Source organism: Narcine bancroftii, chromosome 2, assembly GCF_036971445.1.
Source record: "Narcine bancroftii isolate sNarBan1 chromosome 2, sNarBan1.hap1, whole genome shotgun sequence".
NCBI classification, from domain to species: domain Eukaryota; kingdom Metazoa; phylum Chordata; class Chondrichthyes; order Torpediniformes; family Narcinidae; genus Narcine; species Narcine bancroftii.
The window spans coordinates 147928973-147950911 of NC_091470.1; the positions used below are offsets into that span (position 1 = coordinate 147928973).

Genomic DNA, 21939 nt, shown 5'->3' on the forward strand with positions numbered 1-21939 from the left:
ACGAGCCTGCAGCTGACGTGGACATTTACCCCCTCCATAAATCTTCGTCCGCGAAGCCAAGCCAAAGAAAGAAGAAGAACATAGTTTTAACAATAAATTGGAGTGTATGTACATTTCACTTTTGTTTTAACACTAGTTGCCGCTGCCATTTTGAACAACTATTAGATTCCATTTTAAATTAAATTTAAGAGTCAGATCAGGAAATACCTCCTGTAGTTAACTACCATTATATTAAACTGTTCAGTAGTGTTGTATAGTTATGTTGATAGAAAATGAATTATTAATGGTACAGGGGTCTTCTGGTCTAAAAGCACAGTTTTTCTTGCAGTGTAACTGGTTGAAAACTGCCAGGCTTCATATTGTCTGGGCCTTTGACTCCTTGTATTTTTCTGTATGTGGTTCACACCCAAAAAAGTTTGGCCACCCGTGATCTGCAGTGTTTATGTTTCTCTGCCTTTTTTTGTGTTCTCTGACCTGAAACATTACCTCTGTTTCTCTTGCTGCTGAACGCCCAGCATTTTCTCTTTTTGATTTTAGCTAAATATTTTGTTTATTCATATAACTGGTACGTTATTTTTTTTTTCGAAACTTTATTTATTAATTTTAACATATGAAGAAAGTAAGTAATTCACGTACAGAAAAAATACAAAATAAAGTAATACAAGTACAAAGTAACATAGTTAATACAGTACCAATCTCGGCATCTCCCCCTAACAACTAAAAACTAAAACTAAAAAAAAACTATTTTAACCCCTAAACCCCCCCTCCCCACCCCCACGATAAAGAGTGAAGAATTAATACTATTAGTATAATAAAAAAAATTAAAAATATGTATCTTAAAAAAAGATCGATATATATAAAAAACAAAAAAAATATTAATTAAGTATTAATTATTAATCCAAAAAAATTTTATTATATAAAAATATATATGAAAAAACAAAAACAAAAAGAACTTAAACAAAAAAACCCAACTAATAATAAAAAAACTAAAAAAAAAGAAAAAAGAAGAAAACATATATATAGAAAAAATATATAATAAAAAAAAGTTTTTTTAAAGAAAAAATAATAATTAATTCAAATTTATTTAAATTGTATATAATCAATAAATGGGGTCCACTTTAACTCATAAAAAGACATCTTATCTTGTATAGAAAAAGATATTCTTTCCATAACCAAACAAAACTTCATCTCTGAATACCACCTATCTAAAGACAATACATTTCTATTCTTCCAAGTAATCGCTATACATTTCCTGGCCATTGCCAGCGCTAAGTAAATAAAAGAGATCTGGTAATTATCTAATTCTAAATCAATCAACGGTTGCATATTCCCTAATAAAAATATATCAGGGTCTAATACAATATGAAGATTATATAGATTATTAAATACAGATTGAATACCTTTCCAAAATTGTTGTAACCGATCACACAACCAAACAGCATGTAAAAAAGTACCAGAAACTTGATCACAGCGAAAACAAAGATCTGACTTACTAAAACCAAATTTTTTAAATTTTTCGGGTGTTAAATATAATTGATGTATAAAACTATAATTAATCATCGCCAATCTAGCATTAATCAATTTTCGAACACTATTACGCCAGATTTCAGACCAATCTTCTTCAGTTATTGTTAAACTTAAATCTTTTTCCCATTTCATTTTATCTTTATCCCAATCTATTTTACTTTCACTTTCCAACAAAATACGATACAAACCTGATATATAACCCTTTTTTGGAAATGAGAGCACATATTTCTCAAAATCAGTTTCAGACAGTAAATTCATTTGACGATCGCATACCTGTTTTACAAAAGATCTTAACTGATAATACACAAATATAGAATGACCACTTATATCAAATCTCTTTTGCAATATTACAAAAGAACAAAAATGACCTTCTAAAAAACAGTCAGATAAATTATGTATTCCTTTCTCCTCCCATTGTTTCAAAATAGTATTAGATACCGTGAAAGGAACAAGTTGATTATTATATAATGGTAATCTTCCCGACCACTTATTTTTCAATCCTATTTTATGTAATTTACTTATCCATAAATTCATTAAATGTTTCAATATTGGTACATCATAAGTTACTGCATCAAATTTTTATTCCATCGAAATAAAAATTCATTCAAAAATTTTTCAGAAATAACTGCCAATTCTATCTGTGCCCAACTAGGCATATCTTGTGTGGCCATTAATGCGCTAAGAAATCTAAATTGAGCTGCTTCATAATAAAATTGAAAGTTAACCCTCCAAATTGAAAATTCCACATCAATTTTTTCAACGCCACCCTAGGAAATTTTCCTTTCCACAAAAAATCCCTAATTACTTTATATAAATCCTTAAAAAATCTTTTTTGTAAACAAGGAATTGATTGAAATAAATATTGTATACGAGGAAAAATATTCATTTTTATAGTATTAATTCTTCCTAATAAACCCAAAGGTAAATCTTTCCATTTAACTAAATCAGCCTTAATCTTCTTCATTAAAGGAAGATAATTAAGTGAATATAAATTTTGGTAGTCAGTATTAACATTAATTCCCAAATATTTAATTTGTTTCGTCCACTTCAAATTCGTAATATTTCTAAACATTGAATAATCATTTTTACTAATTGATAAAATTTCACTTTTAGTCCAATTAACCTTATAACCAGATAATTGACCATAAATCTCTAAGGAATCTTGAAGTGCTGGCAGAGAAACATCAGGATCCACCAAATACAGCAAAACGTCATCCGCAAATAAATTTATTTTATAATCTTCATTCAAGACTCTCATACCTTTGATACTATCATTCTGACGTATTAATTGTGCTAGAGGTTCAATAACTAAAGCAAACAAGGCGGGTGATAATGGATGGTACGTTGTATGTTTGATCGTTTTCTTTAAAGAAGTGGTTTGTATCAGATGGTAAGATTCTGTTACAATGTTGCAGCAAGGCATTTGTTGTTCAGCTGAGAGTTACTGCTTCAATAATGAATGTTCTTTTCCAGCTACTTCTGGTTGATTGCCAAGTAGGCAGCTGGGTAAAAGAAACCCAGAGACATTTCCATGATGGATTAATCTCTCTGTGGTAAACCACTGTTTGTAGATATTTATCTGGTTGGGCACACCCATTGGCCAACTGTACCTGTAGCCCCTCCTACAGGCTCCTGAATAAAGATGACCATTCCACAGCCCCCTCCCCAGTACAGGACGAGCCTTTGTTCTTTAGTGAATAAAAGCCTGTCACTTGACTCGACCTCAGTCTTTTGAGTCGTTGATGGCGCACCACTCACCTCCTCGTTGGGTGCCATCTGCGCACTTTGTTGTACGTTGCTTCCAATGGACTTGTAATAGTCGGCTGTGCTGGGCTCTTTGTTTAAACTTCTTGACTTTCGGTTTGATTCGACCCTCCTCAATCTGTCTGGATTTATTTCATTGAGATTTAACTATGCATTGAGGAAAAGAGGTCAAGGGTAATGAATGAGAAAAGAATCAACGAGTTGTCCATAAAAATAATTTACTCAATGCATCTGCGGAGAGTCAATGTAAAACATATAATATAAATGTACTTATTTCAATTAGGATTTAGAAAGTAGGTCATGCTGCATTGATTGCCTTCTAGCTTCCTGAGTTGGTAGGTTACTTTGAAGAAACTGACACTTCAAGGGGCATCTGAAGTAACCAGCATTGGAGGAATGTAGTCATAATCAGGGACCCTTTCCCAAAACTCCCGTAGATTCAAGAGCATGGAGACATCTAAAAATAACACCAATACCAGATCTTCAAATCCAGAAGGAAGTCAGAAGCCAGGTGGATTATTGGATTTAATTTCTTAATGATTTGCAAGTGCCATATCATAACCTTCAGGATTCTCTCTAAATGTGACAGTTCCCAAATACTGTAATCTCCAAGCAACAAGCCAAGGAGTGACTCCCTCACCAGCACCACCATGTGAGAGAACGCTTATCTAATGAGACCAGTGCTTGGAGATTGTATGTTGTGATGCATGATCAATTGCACAAAGACTGAAGTAACCGAAACTGAAGGCTTTTATTTGCAAGAGTGGGACAGCATCCCTGTGTTGGTCGCTCACAATGAACCAGACTCGAACTGGGGGCAGGCTTGTGGCATAACAGCCTATATGAGGAAGAAAGGGGAGGAGTCACAAGCCGGCTAGTGAGAGCAGGGTCAATTAGGAATAGTCATATCATTTACATATAACGATATATACAATAGTGGTTTCACCACATGCTGGATTTCTAATGATCTGACCGAGGTGTGTCTTTTTGGTTTATGCAGAAATTTCAGCAAGCATTTATTTTGTCAGATCTGATTTTGTGTTACACCAAAAGTTTGCACCACAGATGGAGAAGATCACCACTTCTGGCAAAAAGAGTCCCAGTCCCTTCAACCAATTCTGATATCTCCTCAGGAGTGAAGTGAATCTCTCAGTGATACATCAGCGAGCGCCACTGCCTCACAGCACCAGAGGCCCAGGTTCAATACTGACCTCTGCTGCTGTCCATGCAGGGTGCGCATGTTCTTGTGGCCCCATGTCTTTCCTCTGGGAGATCCAGTTCCCTCCCACAAGAGAAAATGCTCTCCTGGATCTAGTGTTGTGCAATGAGATAGGTAGAGTAAATGATGTAATAGTCAGAGACCATCTGGGAAAGAGCGATCATAGTATGATTGAATTTCTTATTCAGATGGAAGGGGAAATAGTTAGATCTAAAACTAATATATTATGTTTAAACAAGGGTGACTACCATAGGATGAGGGAGCAATTGGGCAGAGTGGACTGGGAGCACAGGCTAATTGATGAAACAGTTGAGGAACAGTGGAAGATTTTCAAAGAAATATTTTGTAATGCACAACAAAAATATATTCTGGTCAGGAAAAAGGGCAGCAAGAGAGGGAAAAATCAACCGTGGTTAAAGGAAATAGAGAGTATAAAATTGAAGGTGCAGGTGTACAAAGCTGCAAAGAGCAGTGGGAAACTGAAAGATTGGGAAAACTTTAAGAGATAACAAGGGGTTACAAAGCGGGTAATAAGAAATGGGAAAAAGGATTATGAAAGTAAATTGGCACAAAATATAAAAACAGAAAGCAAAAAATTTTATAAATATATAAAACGGAAGAGGGTGGCCAGAGTTAACATAGGATCCTTGGAGGATGAGAAAGGAAAACTGGTAGCAAAAAATGAGGAAATGGCCAAGGCATTAAACAAATATTTTGTGTCAGTCTTCACAGTGGAAGACATGTCCAGCATGCCCAAGTGCGGAGTTAAGGATGCGAATGTTGGGGAGGGCCTTGATAAAATAGTTGTTACAAAGGAAGTAGTGATGGAGAAACTAATGGGACTAAAGCCAAACAAATCACCTGGTCCTGATGATATGCATCCAAGGGTTCTGAAGGAAATGGCAGAAATTATATTTGATACATTGGTGGTCATATACCAAAATTCCTTGGATTCTGGGCAGGTCCTGGCAGACTGGAAGACAGCAAATGTCACGCCACTTTTTAAGAAGGGATGTAGGCAGAAGACTGGAAATTATCGGTCAATTAGCTTGACGTCTGTGGTTGGAAAAATGCTTGAAGTCGTCATTAAAGATGAATTAGTGAAACTTTTGGAATGTAAGGGTTCAATCAGGCAGACGCAGCATGGTTTTAGAAAGGGAAGATCTTGTTTGACAAACTTGTTAGGATTCTTTGAGGATATAATGGGTGCGGTGGATAGAGGGGAACAGGTTGATGTTGTATATTTGGATTTCCAGAAAGCGTTTAATAAGGTGCCGCACAAGAGACTTCTCAGTAAGTTACAGTAAAGTGGAGTCCGGGGAAGTATATTGGCCTGGATTGAAAATTGGTTGTCTGATAGGAGGCAGAGAGTCGGGATAAATCAGGTTGGCAGAGAGTGGTAAGTGGGGTGCTGCAGGGGTCAGTGTTAGGCCCACAACTGTTTATCATTTACATTGATGACTTGGAGGAGGGGACAAAATGTGGTGTAGCCAAGTTTGCAGATGACACCAAATTGAATGGAAGAGCAAATTGTAATGAGGATGTGGAGAGTCTGCAAAGGGATATAGTTAAGCTGGATGAGTGGGCAAAGGTTTGGCAGATGGAGTACAATGTAGTAAGTGTGAGGTTATCCACTTTGGCAAGAAAAATAAAAGAGCTGAATATTATTTAAAGGGTGAAAAACTACAGCATGCTGTTGTGCAGAGGGACTTGGGAGTGCTTGTGCATGAATCACAAAAAGTTAGGTTGCAGGTGCAGCAGGTTATTAAGAAGGCAAATGGAATGTTGGCCTTCATCGCTAGAGGAATTGAATTCAGGAGTAGGGAGGTAATGTTGCAACTGTATAAGGTACTGGTGAGACCGCACCTGGAGTACTGTGTCCAGATCTGGTCTCCATATTTGAGGAAGGATATACTGGCTTTGGAGACGGTCCAGAGGAGGTTTACTAGGTTGATCCCTGGGATGAAGGGGTTGACTTATGATGAAAGATTAAATCATCTAGGATTGTATTCGCTCGAGTTCAGAAGAATGAGAGGAGATCTTATAGAAACATATAGGATTATGAAGGGTATGGATAGGATAGATGTAGGAAGGTTTTTTGAGCTGGCCGGGGAAACTAAAACGAGAGGACACAGTCTCAAGATTCGGGGGAGTAGATTTAGGACAGAGATGAGGAAAAATAGTTTTTCCCAGAGAGTTGTGAATGTTTGGAATTCTCTAACCAGGGAAGTGGTTGAGGCTGCCTCATTAAACATATTTAAAATTCGGTTAGATAAATTTTTACATGATAGAGGAATCAGGGGATATGGGGAGAAGGCAGGTAGGTGGAGTTAGGTCATAAATTAGATCAGCCATGATCGTATTGAATGGCGGAGCAGGCTCGATGGGCCATTTTTGGCCTACTCCTGTTCCTACTTCCTATGTTCCTATGTTCCACGCCCAAAACACATGCAAGTTAGTGGGGTTTGCTCCCAATGTGAAAGGGCATGGTAGAATTTCAGGGAAGGTGAGAAAAAAATGTGGAGAGAACAAATAATTACCATAAAGGATACTTTTTTTATTCCAGTGTCTACCTGTTGTTTTCTTATACCTGACAAAGGTCTCAGGCCTGAAATGTTGACTGGCTTTTTACTTCCAATGGATGCTGAGTAACGTGCTGAGTTTCTCCAGCACCTTCGTGTACTGCACTTTCTTGTTTAACTTTACCCCAACTTGCTGCACAAAAAGTCCGAAGATCTGAATGGTACATCCTAAATCCTCAGGAGGAACTATGCCGCAGTCAAGTCACTTGAGGGAGAGAGCAATTAACTATTGATCATTTCTTCATTTCTAGTTACAATACAAATCTACAAACTTTGAAAACAGAAATAAAGGATTGAACAAAATCCTAATCCACTGTACGTATAACCATGATTGGAACTGTGGAGATCAAAATGATGGCTGATTTTGTGACATGTAACCGATATTAATGTAAGGATGGTACAATGTCTCTGCTTTTTGGCTTTTCTCTACCTTCCTTCACTCCCCATTGTGTTGTGGCAACATCACAGTGCAAACATTTATACAAAACCCATTACAAAACTAAAAATAGTCCAAGAAAAAGAAAGGGACAAAGAGATGTCTATCCTTCATTGTACATTCAGGAATCTGATGACAGAGAGGAAGAAGCTGTCCATGTCCCGCTGAGTGCTCGTCTCCTGGAGGATAGAGGCTGCTTTATTCCAACAAGATATTTAACAAAACCCCACCAAAATCCTGTTAAATATACTGAGTGATTTTCTGTCTCAGAAAAGCACTGAGAGTCAGAGAGAAATGGGGGTAAGATTTCAAAACAACATTCACTTGCCGCCCACAGTAGCAATGCCTGAAAGCTGGTGGTAAATAGAAAGCCCCAGGGAGGACAGCTGCCATAGTAAATAAATAAATTCCATAAAACTGACCTAAAGAGGTATCACAGCTTGGCAAACATTAAATCAATCCTCTGCACTGATATTGTCCTCTGAGCTGATATTGCACTGAACAAGGTCAGGTTTGGAATTTTGGTCTGGAAGAGTAGCCACTTTGGCCTGCATTAGAATTCCATGGAATCTATTGCCTCCACACTACTTTCTTACATAAAACTCCCACAAGCTGAAGATTGATTGATATGACAATCATTACATGTACTGAGATGGTGAGAAATGTTGATTTATGAGCTACTATGAAATTTCAGACTCTATGTCATGCAGCAAGAATAAAAAAAGTTCAATTTTTTCACCTAGTACATAATTTTAAAAAAATTTTGTCTACTGTAAGGCAGACACTTTGTACAGCGCCCTTCAAAGAAACCTGCAGCACCTGATGTTCTGAGGCAGTCTCCCCTCTTAGTACTGACCAGGCCTGTGCCTGCTTAGCTTCTGAGATCAGACAATCCCAAGCACACACTCTCACAAAGCAATCAATACATGAAGCAGAAGTGAAGGGAATCATTTCATATAAAACAAAACTCCATGTGTAGAGAATTCCAAAGATTTGCTACTCTCCAGCTACACTTCAGACTCTGCACTTCATTACAGACCATTATAGAGTCAGGTCATGTTGCAAATATGGAAATATACCATTGGCAGAAGTGAGAAGGAAGGTTCATCCTGATATGGTTCTGTTGTTTTATAACAGTATCTCTCTCCCCCACCACCCCCCCCCCCACCTCCACACACACACACAGCCCATTCCCCTTGGACCCTTGGAAGTCCACTGACTTCCAGGGAGATTGTGCCATCATGCCCGTCTCTACACAGTTTGTCCCCACCCAACCATTGACCTTCCTGAACCTGGCTCTCTTTGTTTGCATGAGAAAGCATGAGAAAGGAAAATGAGCAGATAAGAATCAGTGGAGAAGTGTTTTAAGCAATGGCCAAAGCACATTCCTTTCATGGTGTATGGTAGACCACAGCATGGGGTTCAACAGCAAGACAAAACAGAAATAGTCTATTCAGCCCATCAAGTCTGCCCCACCATTTAATCATGAGCTGATCCATTTTCCCACTCAGCCTGCCTTATTCCCATAACATCTCAGTCCCTCCCTTAAAAACACCCATTGACTCTGCATCCACAACTGCGTGTGATAACAAATTCCACAGATTCATTATCCTCTGGTTCAAGAAAATCCCCCATATCTCCGCTCCAAGCGGATGCCCTTCAATCCTGAAGTTGTGCCCTTCCTTCCATAGAAGCATATCTAATATGGTCAAGAAGCTGAGAATTACCACTGCGGGGAATTAAAAATAGATATTTCTGCAGGGACTGGCAAACGTGTAGTAAGTTCAGAAAGTCTCATCCGCTGATCGACAGGACAAGAAGAACATTGCCACATTGGGATGGAAAGGATGAGCAGTGAGTAAGGGCAGCAGAGCTAATAGGGATCCGGTGATTTGGAATTGAACTAAACCACCAATAAATGTCATAAACTCTACATATTCCCTAGAGATGAGAAGGTTGGTGGGTGTTCTGATGGAGTTGTTTTAAATAATTTTTGGCAGAAGTACAGAAAAATTATTTTCATGGAATTGGGAATGAAGGAGTCATTCACTTAACGTTGTGGCTTTCTTTAAGGTATAAAGCAAGCCATTTAGCTCACTGTGCTATACTCTTCTTTGGCTTGGCTTCGCGGATGAAGATTTATGGAGGGGGTAAATGTCCATGTCAGCTGCAGGCTCGTTTGTGGCTGACAAGTCCGATGCGGGACAGGCAGACACGGTTGCAGCGGAAAATTGGTTGGTTGGGGTTGGGTGTTGGGTTTTTCCTCCTTTGCCTTTTGTCAGTGAGGTGGGCTCTGCGGTCTTCTTCAAAGGAGGTTGCTGCCCACTGAACTGTGAGGCGCCAAGATGCACGATTTGAGGCGATATCAGCCCACTGGCGGTGGTCAATGTGGCAGGCACCAAGAGATTTCTTTAGGCAGTCCTTGTACCTTTTCTTTGGTGCACCTCTGTCACGGTGGCCAGTGGAGAGCTCGCCATATAACACGATCTTGGGAAGGCGATGGTCCTCCATTCTGGAGACGTGACCCACCCAGCGCAGCTGGATCTTCAGCAACGTGGACTCGATGCTGTCGACCTCTGCCATCTCAAGTACTTCGACGTTAGGGATGAAAGCACTCCAATGAATGTTGAGGATGGAGCGGAGACAACGCTGGTGGAAGCGTTCTAGGAGCCGTAGATGATGCCGGTAGAGGACCCATGATTCGGAGCCGAACAGGAGTGTGGGTATGACAACAGCTCTGTATACACTTATCTTTGTGAGGTTTTTCAGTTGGTTGTTTTTCCAGACTCTTTTGTGTAGTCTTCCAAAGGCGCTATTTGCCTTGGCGAGTCTGTTGTCTATCTCGTTGTCGATCCTTGCATCTGATGAAATGGTGCAGCCGAGATAGGCAAACTGGTTGACCGTTTTGAATGCCCGATGGAGATGTGGGGGTTGGACTGACCAAAACACCTTGCTTTGTGGGCTTTCTGGTAGACAAGAAGTAGGTTATATCTAAAACACAGCACATGATAGGAAATTTTTAAGGTGATTTTCATGATCAGGAGCCCAAGCTCCATAAAATACACCCAAAAGTGTTCAGGAAGCAAAATCTTCGTTGTCCAATGTAATTGATGCAATAATCATTTTACAGGGCAGATCTTCTAATCTCCTTATCAAATGCACTCCTTTCAATATTAGATGACTTCTCAGATGTTGTGGAGGGTCTGAGCCTGTGATCCAAGGCCTCGCTTCCACTGGCTCTAATTTAAGATTTCTGGATTGCATTATTAATTAAAATCGCTCTTCATGTTCAAGTCGATTCAAATCATTCAGCATTAAATATCCCATGCTTTTGTAGCAATGTTGAAACCTTTAGGATCAAAATTTTGCATGTGATGATCCCACTAATGGAAACATAGCGTTCAGTTACATTCCGTTCATGAGGTCTGCTGAGGTAAACTGGACAACTTCACATTGGACCCTTTCCAGCTGGAAGATCAGGGCAGAAAAAAGCGAATGCCCTGCATTCCACATTGGTTCAAAGATATTAAACCTGAGCCCCTGTGAGAGTCGGGTTGTCTATGACATAAGTGCAACCCCTCTTGATTTTGAAAGGGACAGCAAAAAATCAGTGCCTCTGTGAATTTGGATCATCAAGACAAGCTGGGCTTGGGTCATGGTGTGGTGACCTTTACAGAAAAAGCAAGTGTAGGTAGGAACAAGGATGGGAATGGGTTTGCGTCTGACGCCTTACCTACCTGGGTGCATCAGGACTAACCAGGACTGACTGATACAGAGGTGCCAAAGCACAGGACAGGAAAAAAAAACTCCAGAGGGTTGTTAACTTGGCCAGTGACATCATGGGCACCAGTCTTGGCTCCATCAAGGACATCCATAAGAAACAACAACTGAATAAAGCAGCCTCTATCCTCAAGGACCCCCACCACCCAGGCTTCACTCCGCTACCATCGGGAAAAAAAGGTACAGGAGCCTGAAAATGAGCACTCAGCGGCACAATGACTGCTTGTTCCCCTCTCCCATCAGATTTCTGAATGGGTAGTGAATCACAGACACTGCCTCACTTTCTCCTATTTTTCTTGCACTATTTATTTATTTTTGAAATGTAATTTATAGCAATATTTCCACTGATGCTGCAGCAGAACAAAAAATTTTGTGACAAGTTCATGACAATAAATTCTGATTTTGATCCCAAAAGAATTACCATGGAGAATGTCCCAAATATTTTCAAGAGAAGCTGCAGTGAATCTATTCCTAGCATTCCCTTTATTTAAATATTAGAGCCAATTCTTTTGTAAAGATCAACACTGATTAAATGCTTTATTGGAGGCACTGTTTAGAATAAGCAGCATTCACAGGGTTAAACCATCAAGTAGGGCTTTGTGAGTGAAAACAAACACAGCTGGCTTCTCCACTAATCTCATATCACCTGGGCAATTCAATAAATTGAAAGGAGGAAACAGGTTAAAAAGAACAAGGATTCACGTAGCAGAATGTCCAAAGCATGTTTCAGTCAGTGTAATACAATGGAAGTTCAACCTCTTCTATAATGTGGAAAACCTGGAAGATAATTTTCACAGATGTTCCCTCAGATTGCAAGAATATAACTGACAAGATTATGAACCCCCTACTCTGCTTCATACTGGTACTAAGGAACAATGACATCCAGTGTGAGATTCCCTCGTTCCTCAACAATTTCTACAGCACAGATGTATCACAGCATGGGGAGAAGCTACAGAAGGCAGTGAATGTAGCTCATCAGAACATCGCACAAGCTTTCCTCCCTCCACAGACTCCATCTACATCTCCCACTGCCAACAGACTTAAGGGCAGCCATCAGGCTCATGAATGAACCCCACATCTGTGCTCTCATACTTGATCTTTTTTTTCATTGTAATCCTATGCTCTTTAAATTGTGCTCTTATCACAGCTGTACAAATGTTAGAGATACTATAGATGCTGGAAGAACTCAGCTGGTCTCACGGCATCCACAGGAGGTAAAGATACATCACCGACGTTTACAACCTGAGCATTTACTGTGTTTTTAACTACAATCACAGCATTTGTAGACTGTGTTTCTCTTCACATGTTAGAAATAACCTGTTCTGCTCACAGAATTCTTCCCATTGTACCAGGTATAAGTTGACACACAAACATAAACGTCAACTTAATCTTGTCACAAAGGTACCAAACATTTCAAATAAGGTTGGTGATCAATAGAGAGTGAATCAAAAAATGTTTGGGTTTCCAGAGATTGATTATAAATAGGGAAGAAATATAAAGAAGTTGAAGTGATTCTGTCCAGGTATTGTCATCTGACAGAAAGTGCTCAGGGTACAAGGATAACAAGAATTGTTTATATCACCGTTTTTGGAGCTGGGTTCACCATTGTTTGTCATTGTTATTAATGGCTTAAATGACAACGTAGTTGACACGATGAGGAAGTTTGCAGATGGCATCAAAATAAGTGGTACAGTGCTCAGGGAAAAGAGATATCTAAAATTACAGCAAGATCTCGATGAACTGAGAAAGTGAGCCAAGGAACGAAAGAGCGAGGTGCTGCACTTTGGTAGATTAAACCAGGGTAGGACTGACTTGCACAGTGAATGGTAGGGCCCTGGGGAGTGATGAGGAACAAGAAGGTGTGCAGGTACAGGTGAAAGTGGGATTGCAGGTAGACAGGGGAGTGAAGAAGGTGTTTGGCATACATGCCTTCATCAGCCACGGTAATGAGCACAGGAGCAGGGACAGCATGCTACAACTGTAAAAGACAGTGGTGAGACTGCCTGGAGTATTGTGCAGAGTTTTGGACAAACAGCTCTAGGGAAGACATCATTATGCTGGAAAGGGTGCAGAAAAGATTCGTGAGAATGTTACTGGGGTGAGAGGCTTGAATTATTAGGAGAGGTTGGATAGGCTAAACTTTTCTGTAGAAACACAAAATGCTGGAGAAACTCAGCAAGTCAAATAGTGTCCTTTATGTAGCAAAGGTAAAAATACAGAACCGATGTTTCGGGCTTGAGCCCTTCATCAAGGTGTGGAAGAATGACATCAGGCATCCGGACAAAAGGGGTGGGGGGAGGGAAAGAGGCAAAAGTAGGAGGTGATAGGTGGACGAGGGAGGGGACAGAAGCAATCGTGGGGAGGAAGAATGGCTGGGTGGGTTGAGGGGGGAAAACTGGAAAAGGTTGGGGGGGGGGAGGAGAAAAGGCAAGCAGGTTGGCACAAAGCAGAGAAGTCAATGTTAACATCATCTGGCTGGAGAGTGTCCAAACGGAAAATAAGGTGTTGCTCATCCAATCTGTGGGTGGTCTCGGTGAGATAGTACACAAGGCCATGGACAGACAATAGGGACACCTTCTTCACTCAGAAGGTGCTGGGTATATGGAACGAGCTGCTGGAAGAAGTGGTAGAAGTGGGAATGCTACATTTAAAAGTCATTTGGAAGAATACATGGATAGGAGAGGTTGAGAGCAGCCATTTTCTTTTGTCTATGCCCCCCCCCTTCAGATTCTGCTGAAAGCTTGTGAACCTCCTTCCCTGTGAACCATCAAGTTTAATTGGTTTCTTCTGTACTTCTCGCCTACCGACTACACAAAAAGTTTTTTAAAAATTTATGTTTTCAGTCTGTAGCCTCCCTCAAATGTGCTGTGGCCCTAAGGGAAGACTTACAGCTCCCGTTGAGAATGTCTGGTTTTGAGAGATAACCGGGACTAGTTTGTTGGCTCAGACAAGATGAGCTGACCCTGTTTCCATGCTGTAGATCTCTGTGACTATGTTATCCTGTGATCGAACACCCTAGGATCTCAACCTGCTTGTACAAACTAACAGTGTAGTTTTCACACTGTAATCATTGTGTTATTCACCACAGGACACCCTTCGCTCTATCATGCTTCTTTGAATTTAAGTTGTTCCATTGCCCATTTTTTCCACCTACCCCAACATCTTTTTCAAGCATCAATCCAGTACGGTATTGAGAGTAATTTTTAAATTTGTCTCTCCCCTTCTTTCAGGCAGCCAATTGTAGGCTAAAAGCTCATCTCTTTTCAACTTGCCTTTCTCCGTGGAATGTTTATGAATAGAAATTAGTGGATTGGACATTACAGCAAAAGTGGGTAAGGAAAAATAAATAGACTGGAAGCTAAAACCATCCTAATAAGCCAATATTATCAGGAGCGAGAGTGACAACCTGTCACCTGCCAGACTGCCTTTTACTCTTTAGTCCGTGTTCAGGGCCATTGGGTGTTCAGCTTTGACAATAGGCAATAGGAAGAACAATTTGCATACACCTGTGAACGCATCGAGCCAGCTGTCTGTCACAGATTCAGATTCAACATGGGGAGCTGTAAATTCAATGTCTCCTCATCGAACATACAGGTTCTAGCCCAACAGGAATGGGCTGTTCACATCAAATAGTGATGTGCGAGTGTACTTTGCTGGGAGAATGATGCATGCCAATTTGTAGTGCGTCCTGGGGTAGCATCTTGAACCAAATTTGAAACAGATTACTGAAGAGGCTGATGGCAAGGACATTTAAAAAATAATCACCAGCTGATGGCAGGTTGGTGGATTTGCAAGCAGCCAGAGGTAAAAGTACACCAATATAGGTGAGTGTTGTGTTCAACTGAGGTAATGTTTGATACAAGTGTACCAGTAAAAACTGCAATTGCTTTCATTATTGCCATTCAACCTAACTGGCAGTTACCTTTTATAAATTGTAGGTTGAATGAGTGATTCTCAGTGAGATGCCTGATTTTCACTGGTTATCAGCTGATGGTGGGAATGGGCCAATTTTAATTGAGATTCACATCCTTGGCTACTGCTGCCAACTCTTAGAATGCCACATTAACCTCTATCCCCTAACCTTTTTCCATCTAATGCCCCCTTGAATAAAATGTCTCTCATTAAATCCCAGATTAATCCTCGGACAACAGCATGCACAGTCCCCATTTTCACTCTGCCATGCACTTTATTATCTGGAATGACTTATTCAATTAAATGTCACAACTTTAAGAAATTAATTTGGTGCCAAAATGTTACCAAAACAGCATTGCAATGATAAATTTTAGATAAACAATGGGGCATTTCGTGAAATGAAACTGTTGGAGGAACTCAGTGGGTCAGGCATCATCTGTGGAGGGAAATAGTCAAGGATTTTGGCTCAGTCCCCTTCACCCAGACTGGGTAGGAGATAAAACTGGATAGTATGGGGTTGGGAAGCCATCTGGTTGCAGGTGGTGGAGGCAATATCTCGTGGAGCGATGAGATCTGAGATGGTATGAGAGGGAGTGTTTGCAGGTCCTCCCAAAGAAGTCTATTAAACATTAAAAATTCCCTCTAAAGCCTTATATCATTCCTTCAAATGACAAGGACAAAAATTGAGAGCAAGAGATCCAAAAAATAAAGGGGAATGAATTCCATTTGACGGGTTAAAAATAACTGATTCCCTAATCAAGATAATTCAAAATAATTGTTTTTCTAAAGCTCATGATCTATCTCTGGTCTTACAGAGCTCTGAGACTGACATTTCCATGTCTAATCTAAGCAGTAACTGCGTTAAAACACAGAGCCAGCTAAAACAATGAAATATTCTTCTTACCTGTGGTTGCATAAGCCCAGCCAAGGAGCTACAGATGCTACCCCAACTATGAGGATCGCACTGTAGCCTAGAGTTGATACCTGACACACTATCTACACTCTGACTAGCTTCTACTGTTACTTTGACCTTTAATAAATTATATAGACCTATCAGCTTAAACGAAAATGACATCATTTGCTGTCACTGCCCAATCGAATTCTTCTGTTTGTGTGTGTGGGTTTTATTCTTTACATCCTGAACAATAAGTAATGGTTAGATTATTGTCTCGGAGCTTGCTAGACGTCATTGATGGCTAAACATGTAGAATCCATGATCAGAGGGTAGGTAACAAAGGGCCAGCTACATCAAGTTAATATGAGTGTTTACTAAGTACTGGGTGTCTTTCAGAACTTGTACATTTTTTGAGTGCCAAAAATAACTTTTCTCAAAAGATTTCAAGGAAAATCTATCAATTTCCCTTCGTGTCCAAGTTGAGAGGTCATTTGATCATCGCAGACAGGTAATTGGATCCAAAAAGCCCTGCTGTCTGATCCCCACACAATGCCCAGGGTTCTGAAGGATGGGGAGAAAATTCGGAATTACTGAGAAGATGCGTCGGGAATTCCACTTCATTCCACCCACGGCCGAGCCTCCCACCTGCATCAGGGGCAGAGGCTATGTGTTGTGACCGTTTGGAGGAGAGCTGTAATGTGGTTGGGGGTGTGGAACCATCCCTAAGACGGGAGATTACATTTTACAGACTTCTGCAATGAGGTGGAACAGACTCCACACACCTTTCACACAAAAACAAAGAAGTGACTCTGGGATTCAGTCTCATAACACTCCATTAACAAGTTGGAAGCTCAATAAGGTGCTTCGACAGCTTGCCCCTTGCCATTATCAGTTCTCTCTTCACTAGCCACCAATGCTAATCCCCACCCAGAGCATTGAAGTTCCAAAAGCTAGATATCACCCGAGAGTTCAGCCCACCTTTGCAATTTTTCTAATGAAAAGTCCCTCACTTTGTCACACTGAGCTCTTAAGCCTTTTCTTCTTCTTCTCCATCACTTGATAGAGCTTTCATCACTTGGAACCCAAGGCCATAACTTTGTGGCATGTTTCTCACTGTAAAGCAGCCATTCTCAACAGGGGGCCTACACTTCCACCACACACCCCCCCCCCCCCCCCCCGCAGGCCATAGCACATTTAAGAAAGAGCCTTGTTTTCATCTCACGTATCGCAAATATTTTTTAATACTTTTTATGTAGTCAGTAGGAGAGAGAGAAGTATGGAAGAAACCAAAACTTGACTGCTTCATAACCTTTGAGCGGAGTCTAAAGGGGGCCATTGCCGAGAAAAGGTTGAGAATGGCTGCTCTAAAAATCTTACAAGCTGACAGCTTTAGCCACTACTTCTCCTTGATGCCCTCTCAAACTCTTTAGGAGTATCTGGTCCACCTTTGCAGAGTGTTTCTATCTATACACAAGATAGTGTGGGTGACTATCTCAACTCCATCCATGCCTCGGTATAACAAAGCACCAGAGAAAGCCAGTGTAATCGTTATTCATTCTATATCAGACTCATCCTGAGATAATGACCGAAGAACACAGGACTCTGGGGAAAAAAGCCAATATTTTTCATTGTTTGCTACAATCAATGGTCCTTTCCGCAGAATGTCCCAATTTTACTATCACTCTATCACACATGATTGAATAGAAACTACTTTGGGACATTCAGAGGGAAGTGGTTATAGAAATAAATGTGTTTTCATTAGTAAAGCAATCTGTTGGAGCAATTATTGAAGAGAGAGAGATGGGTGGCAGATCCCTGACACAAAGAGAAAAGTTGTCTCAGGGTCTCAAAACATTTCATAGCAGCTATTGTGTGCAGAGCTGCACCCATGATCAGAGAGCTGACAATGTCACGGTTAGCTCGGCACCAGCAAACAGGGCTCAAATCCCACGCTGTCTGTAAGGTGTTTGTATGTTCTCCTCCCACCTTTCAGAAAAAGGTGGGGGTTGTAGGTCACCACCTTCAATTTTCTGCACGTATCTCAAGAGCCATAACCTTCCTAGCTGCTAGTGTAAGCATGGGATTTCTGCCAACTGTTCCTGCCCCAACCAAACAGACCCCCACCTACCTGCCTCTGCTTTGAACTTTAAGCCACTTAGAATGTTGAAAGGAATTTGTCAGTTCAATACCACTTTACAAAAGAAATGTGATTGTTTCTTTTTTTTTAATTTCCCTCAATAATCACTCCAGCTCTCAGTATTTGTTTCGCCTCCAGCTTTCTTCTCTAATGACCCAATTTAAAAGTATCTTTCTCCACCCCCCCCCCACCCCGAATAATGAATTGTCACCAAATACTTGCAGAAGGGAACATCAATTTTTAATGAGCTCAAGGCACACTGGGGCCTTGATCAAAATCACAAGGGAAATGCCAAGCCACGCAGAAAACAGATAATTAACTGAGGACTAATCTGACCAAACATCGTTTCCATATGGATTTTTAATCAAGTAGAGTGATTGCAAAGAAAGGGGTAGAACAAAATGCACATCTTCTCAATAACCAGATATTTTTCTCTCTCATTTAAAAAAAGACATGCAATTATAAGGCTACAAGTCATAGGAGCAGAAACAGGCCATTCAGAGCATCGAGTCTGCCCCGCCGTTTCATCACGAGCTGATCCATTTTCCCACTCATCCTCACGCCCGGCCTTCTCCCCATAACCTTTGATGCCCTGGCTAATCATTAACCTATTGACCTCTGCTTTAAATACTTAGGTCTAAACAGTTTCTTGTACTATTTATGACAAACACATTTTAATATATGTACACATGTACCGTGTATATGTATCATTTGTCTGAACAGGCATGTTCTGCAACGTGGACTGGTGAATGCTGTTTCTTCGTGTTGTACTGGTACAATTGGACGGCAAATGAGCATGAACTTCTTTAAACGTAGTCACTTTATGACTGAGAAAATTTAGCCACCGAATTCTGCATTGAGGGTGGTTAGTGTAACACCTTTACAGTGCCAGCAATCAGGACTGGACCGGGGTTTGAATCCCACGCTGTCTGTAAGGAGTTTGTACGTTCTCCCTGTGTCTGTGTGGGTTTTCTCCATTCTAGTGAAGCAGTTTTGGTTTGTTTCATACTCCTTTCCTACCAACTGCTACTTAAAAAGCATAAAAATATTTATGATACGTGAGAAGGAAACAAAGCTTTTACTTGAATGTGTTGAGATCCCCATTGAGAATAGCTGCACAAGCCTCACCAGACTGGCCTGCAACCAAGTCCAAACACACAATTGTTCACCTTTAAATCCTCCCTAAAGTAGTAAACAAACGACAACAGAGATGGTGACAAATGCAAACTTAGCCAACAACTTGGGTTAGTGCAACTTAGTGCGTAGTGGTTAGAGCAACTTCTTAGTGCGTAGTGGTTAGTGCAACACCTTTACAGCGCCAGCGATCAGGACCAGAGAAGGATTCAGGTAGGAGTTTGTACGTTCTCCCCATGTCTGCATGAGTTTTCTCCAGGGGCTCTGGTTTCCTCCCACCATTCAAAACGTATTGGGGGCTGTAGGTTAATTGGTTGTAAATTGAACGGCACAGACTCATGGGGCAAAATGGCCTGTTACCGTGCTGCTTGTCTAAATTTAGATCTAACATCATGTGGTTTACACAAGAACTCAAAACCATGCATCATTCTTTATGTAGCAAGGTATGAGCTAAAAGCAGGCAGCCTGAATAAAACGGTGGTGGGGGTGGGGGGTGGGGGGGGGGGTGGGGGAAGAATACAGGCAAGATGTCATAGGTGTTTAACTAACATCATATGGTGCTGAATGACTATCACATCACTCTGTGGGCACTTCTCCTGTGTGAAACATGACAGGCTGCAGATGTGGTCATTGTAGTAAACACACACTGAGATGCTGGAGGAACTCAGCTGGTCTTTTCAGCATCTGTAGGAGACAAAGATAATATTGCCGACATTTTGGGCCTGAGCCCTTCTTCAAATTGTTGGGTGGGTGGGGGGTGGGAAATCAGAAAAGGCAGAAGTAGGATACATTAGAAAGTCTCAGAATTCAAACGGGGGGGGTGGGGGGGGGGAGGAATCCAGACCAACCAAAGGTGTTAATTGGATGTGATCAGGGACTAGGTGAGAATTTATCATTCTCCTGTGTATAAATTGCTGTGCTCAGTCAATGTCAATGGTAAGTTTTGTTACTTTTCTCCCATCAATACTCCATTAATAGTAAAAAAAATTGGGACGTGAAAGGCACTATGTCAATTCAGGATGGAATTGATTAACTGATTTTGTTCGCAAATGCAAACTCCCTGCGTGGTTCAGTTAGTGTGTAGACGGCATGGTTAGCAGCACTGTTATTAGTACCAGCTGCTGGAGTTCAAATCCTGCCCTGTCTCTAAGTTTGTACGTTCTCCCCATGTCTGTGTGGGATTCCTCAGGGTACTCAGATTTTCTCCCACCCTTCAAAATATACTTGGATGGAGATTAATATGGGCTCATGAGCCAGAAGGGCTTGTTAAATTTAAAATAGCCACAGGGTGGTGAATCTGTAGAATTCATTGCCACAGATGGCAGTGGAGGTCAAGTCACTGGGTAGATTTAAAGCATGGGGTGTTGATCGGTTCTTGATTGGTAAGGGGGTCAAAGGTTTTGGGGAGAAGGCAGGAGAATGGGGTTGAAAGGAAAAATATATCAGCCTTGATTCGAATGGTGGAACAGACTTGATGGGCTAAATGGCCTCATTCTGTCCATGGCCTTAAAGTTTCCAAAATCAAGCTCAGAAAAAAAAAAAGCTTTTTGCAGCAATAAATGGGACAAACAAAAATATTCCCAGGGTGATAACCAAAAAGAAATAAATTATTTTGTTAGAGTGGCGTCGTCTTGAGTACCAGTTCGATGCTCATTAAATATAGGTTTTCCTAATTGGATGAGTTAGTCTGCTCTCCTCGAACAGTAAGTAACAGCAAGCAGAGAGCGGGTAATTGCGATCTCACACAATGGGGGCATGATGCTTCCTTCAACACCTAATAAGTTTAATCGAGACAGAAGGCTTTATCACAAGCATTCAGCTGTAAAGTGGAATTGTGATTGCTGCTTTTATAATTAGTTTAATTGAAGCATAACAACATATCTTGTTGAGTCTGCCCACAATGGAACTGAGAAACAGGAGTCGGGTAGAAAGTACAGATCCCCTCACTGTTTCCATAATTCCTTCAGATAAAGGAGGAGGCAATTCAGTCCATTGCACCTGTGCCAGCTCTCAGACTAATCATGAATGGTCTAGTTTAATTAATTTATTTGTCTCAAAAATTCCAAGTACATCTCTGGCGTTGCATAAGGTCATGTACAGAACCCAATATACGGTGCATGGGATTATGCTGAAAAGGAAAATCAATCAATAAAGGCAGCATGAGAGAACTGTCATGCGGTTCATTCAGGAGCCCAATAGCTGCAGACAAGAAACCTTCCTGATAGGAGGAAGGAGAAGAGAATATGTCTAGGGTGCAACAGGTCTTTCAGCATATTGGCTGCCTTTCCTAGGCAGAGGAAGGGATCGAAGTTTTTATTATGTTCTACACAGAGATGTTCAGCATGTCCAATTTGTCATGAGCAGTCGAGTTGCCCACCTTAACTGTTTCCATTTGGCCTATGTCCTACTAAACCAGTGGTTCTCAACCTTTTTCTTTCCACTCACATACCACTGTAAGTAACCCCTATGTTATCGGTGCTCTGTGATTAGTAAGGGATTGTTTAAGGTGGAATGTGAGTGGGAAGGGAAGGTTGAGGACCATTGCTCTAGATC

At 40.8% G+C, this 21939-nt stretch overlaps 1 protein-coding gene across 2 annotated transcripts in view; it reads right to left on the reverse strand.

The window, feature by feature from the left end:
* The window catches only part of espn (espin), a 116022-nt gene that overhangs the window by 41243 nt on the left and 52840 nt on the right, over positions 1-21939 (reverse strand). For both annotated transcript variants that reach the window (XM_069918503.1, XM_069918502.1), the window contains exon 8: positions 3286-3438. In XM_069918503.1, the coding sequence (XP_069774604.1) occupies positions 3286-3438 (153 nt within the window). The remainder of the gene's footprint in view (positions 1-3285; positions 3439-21939) is intronic.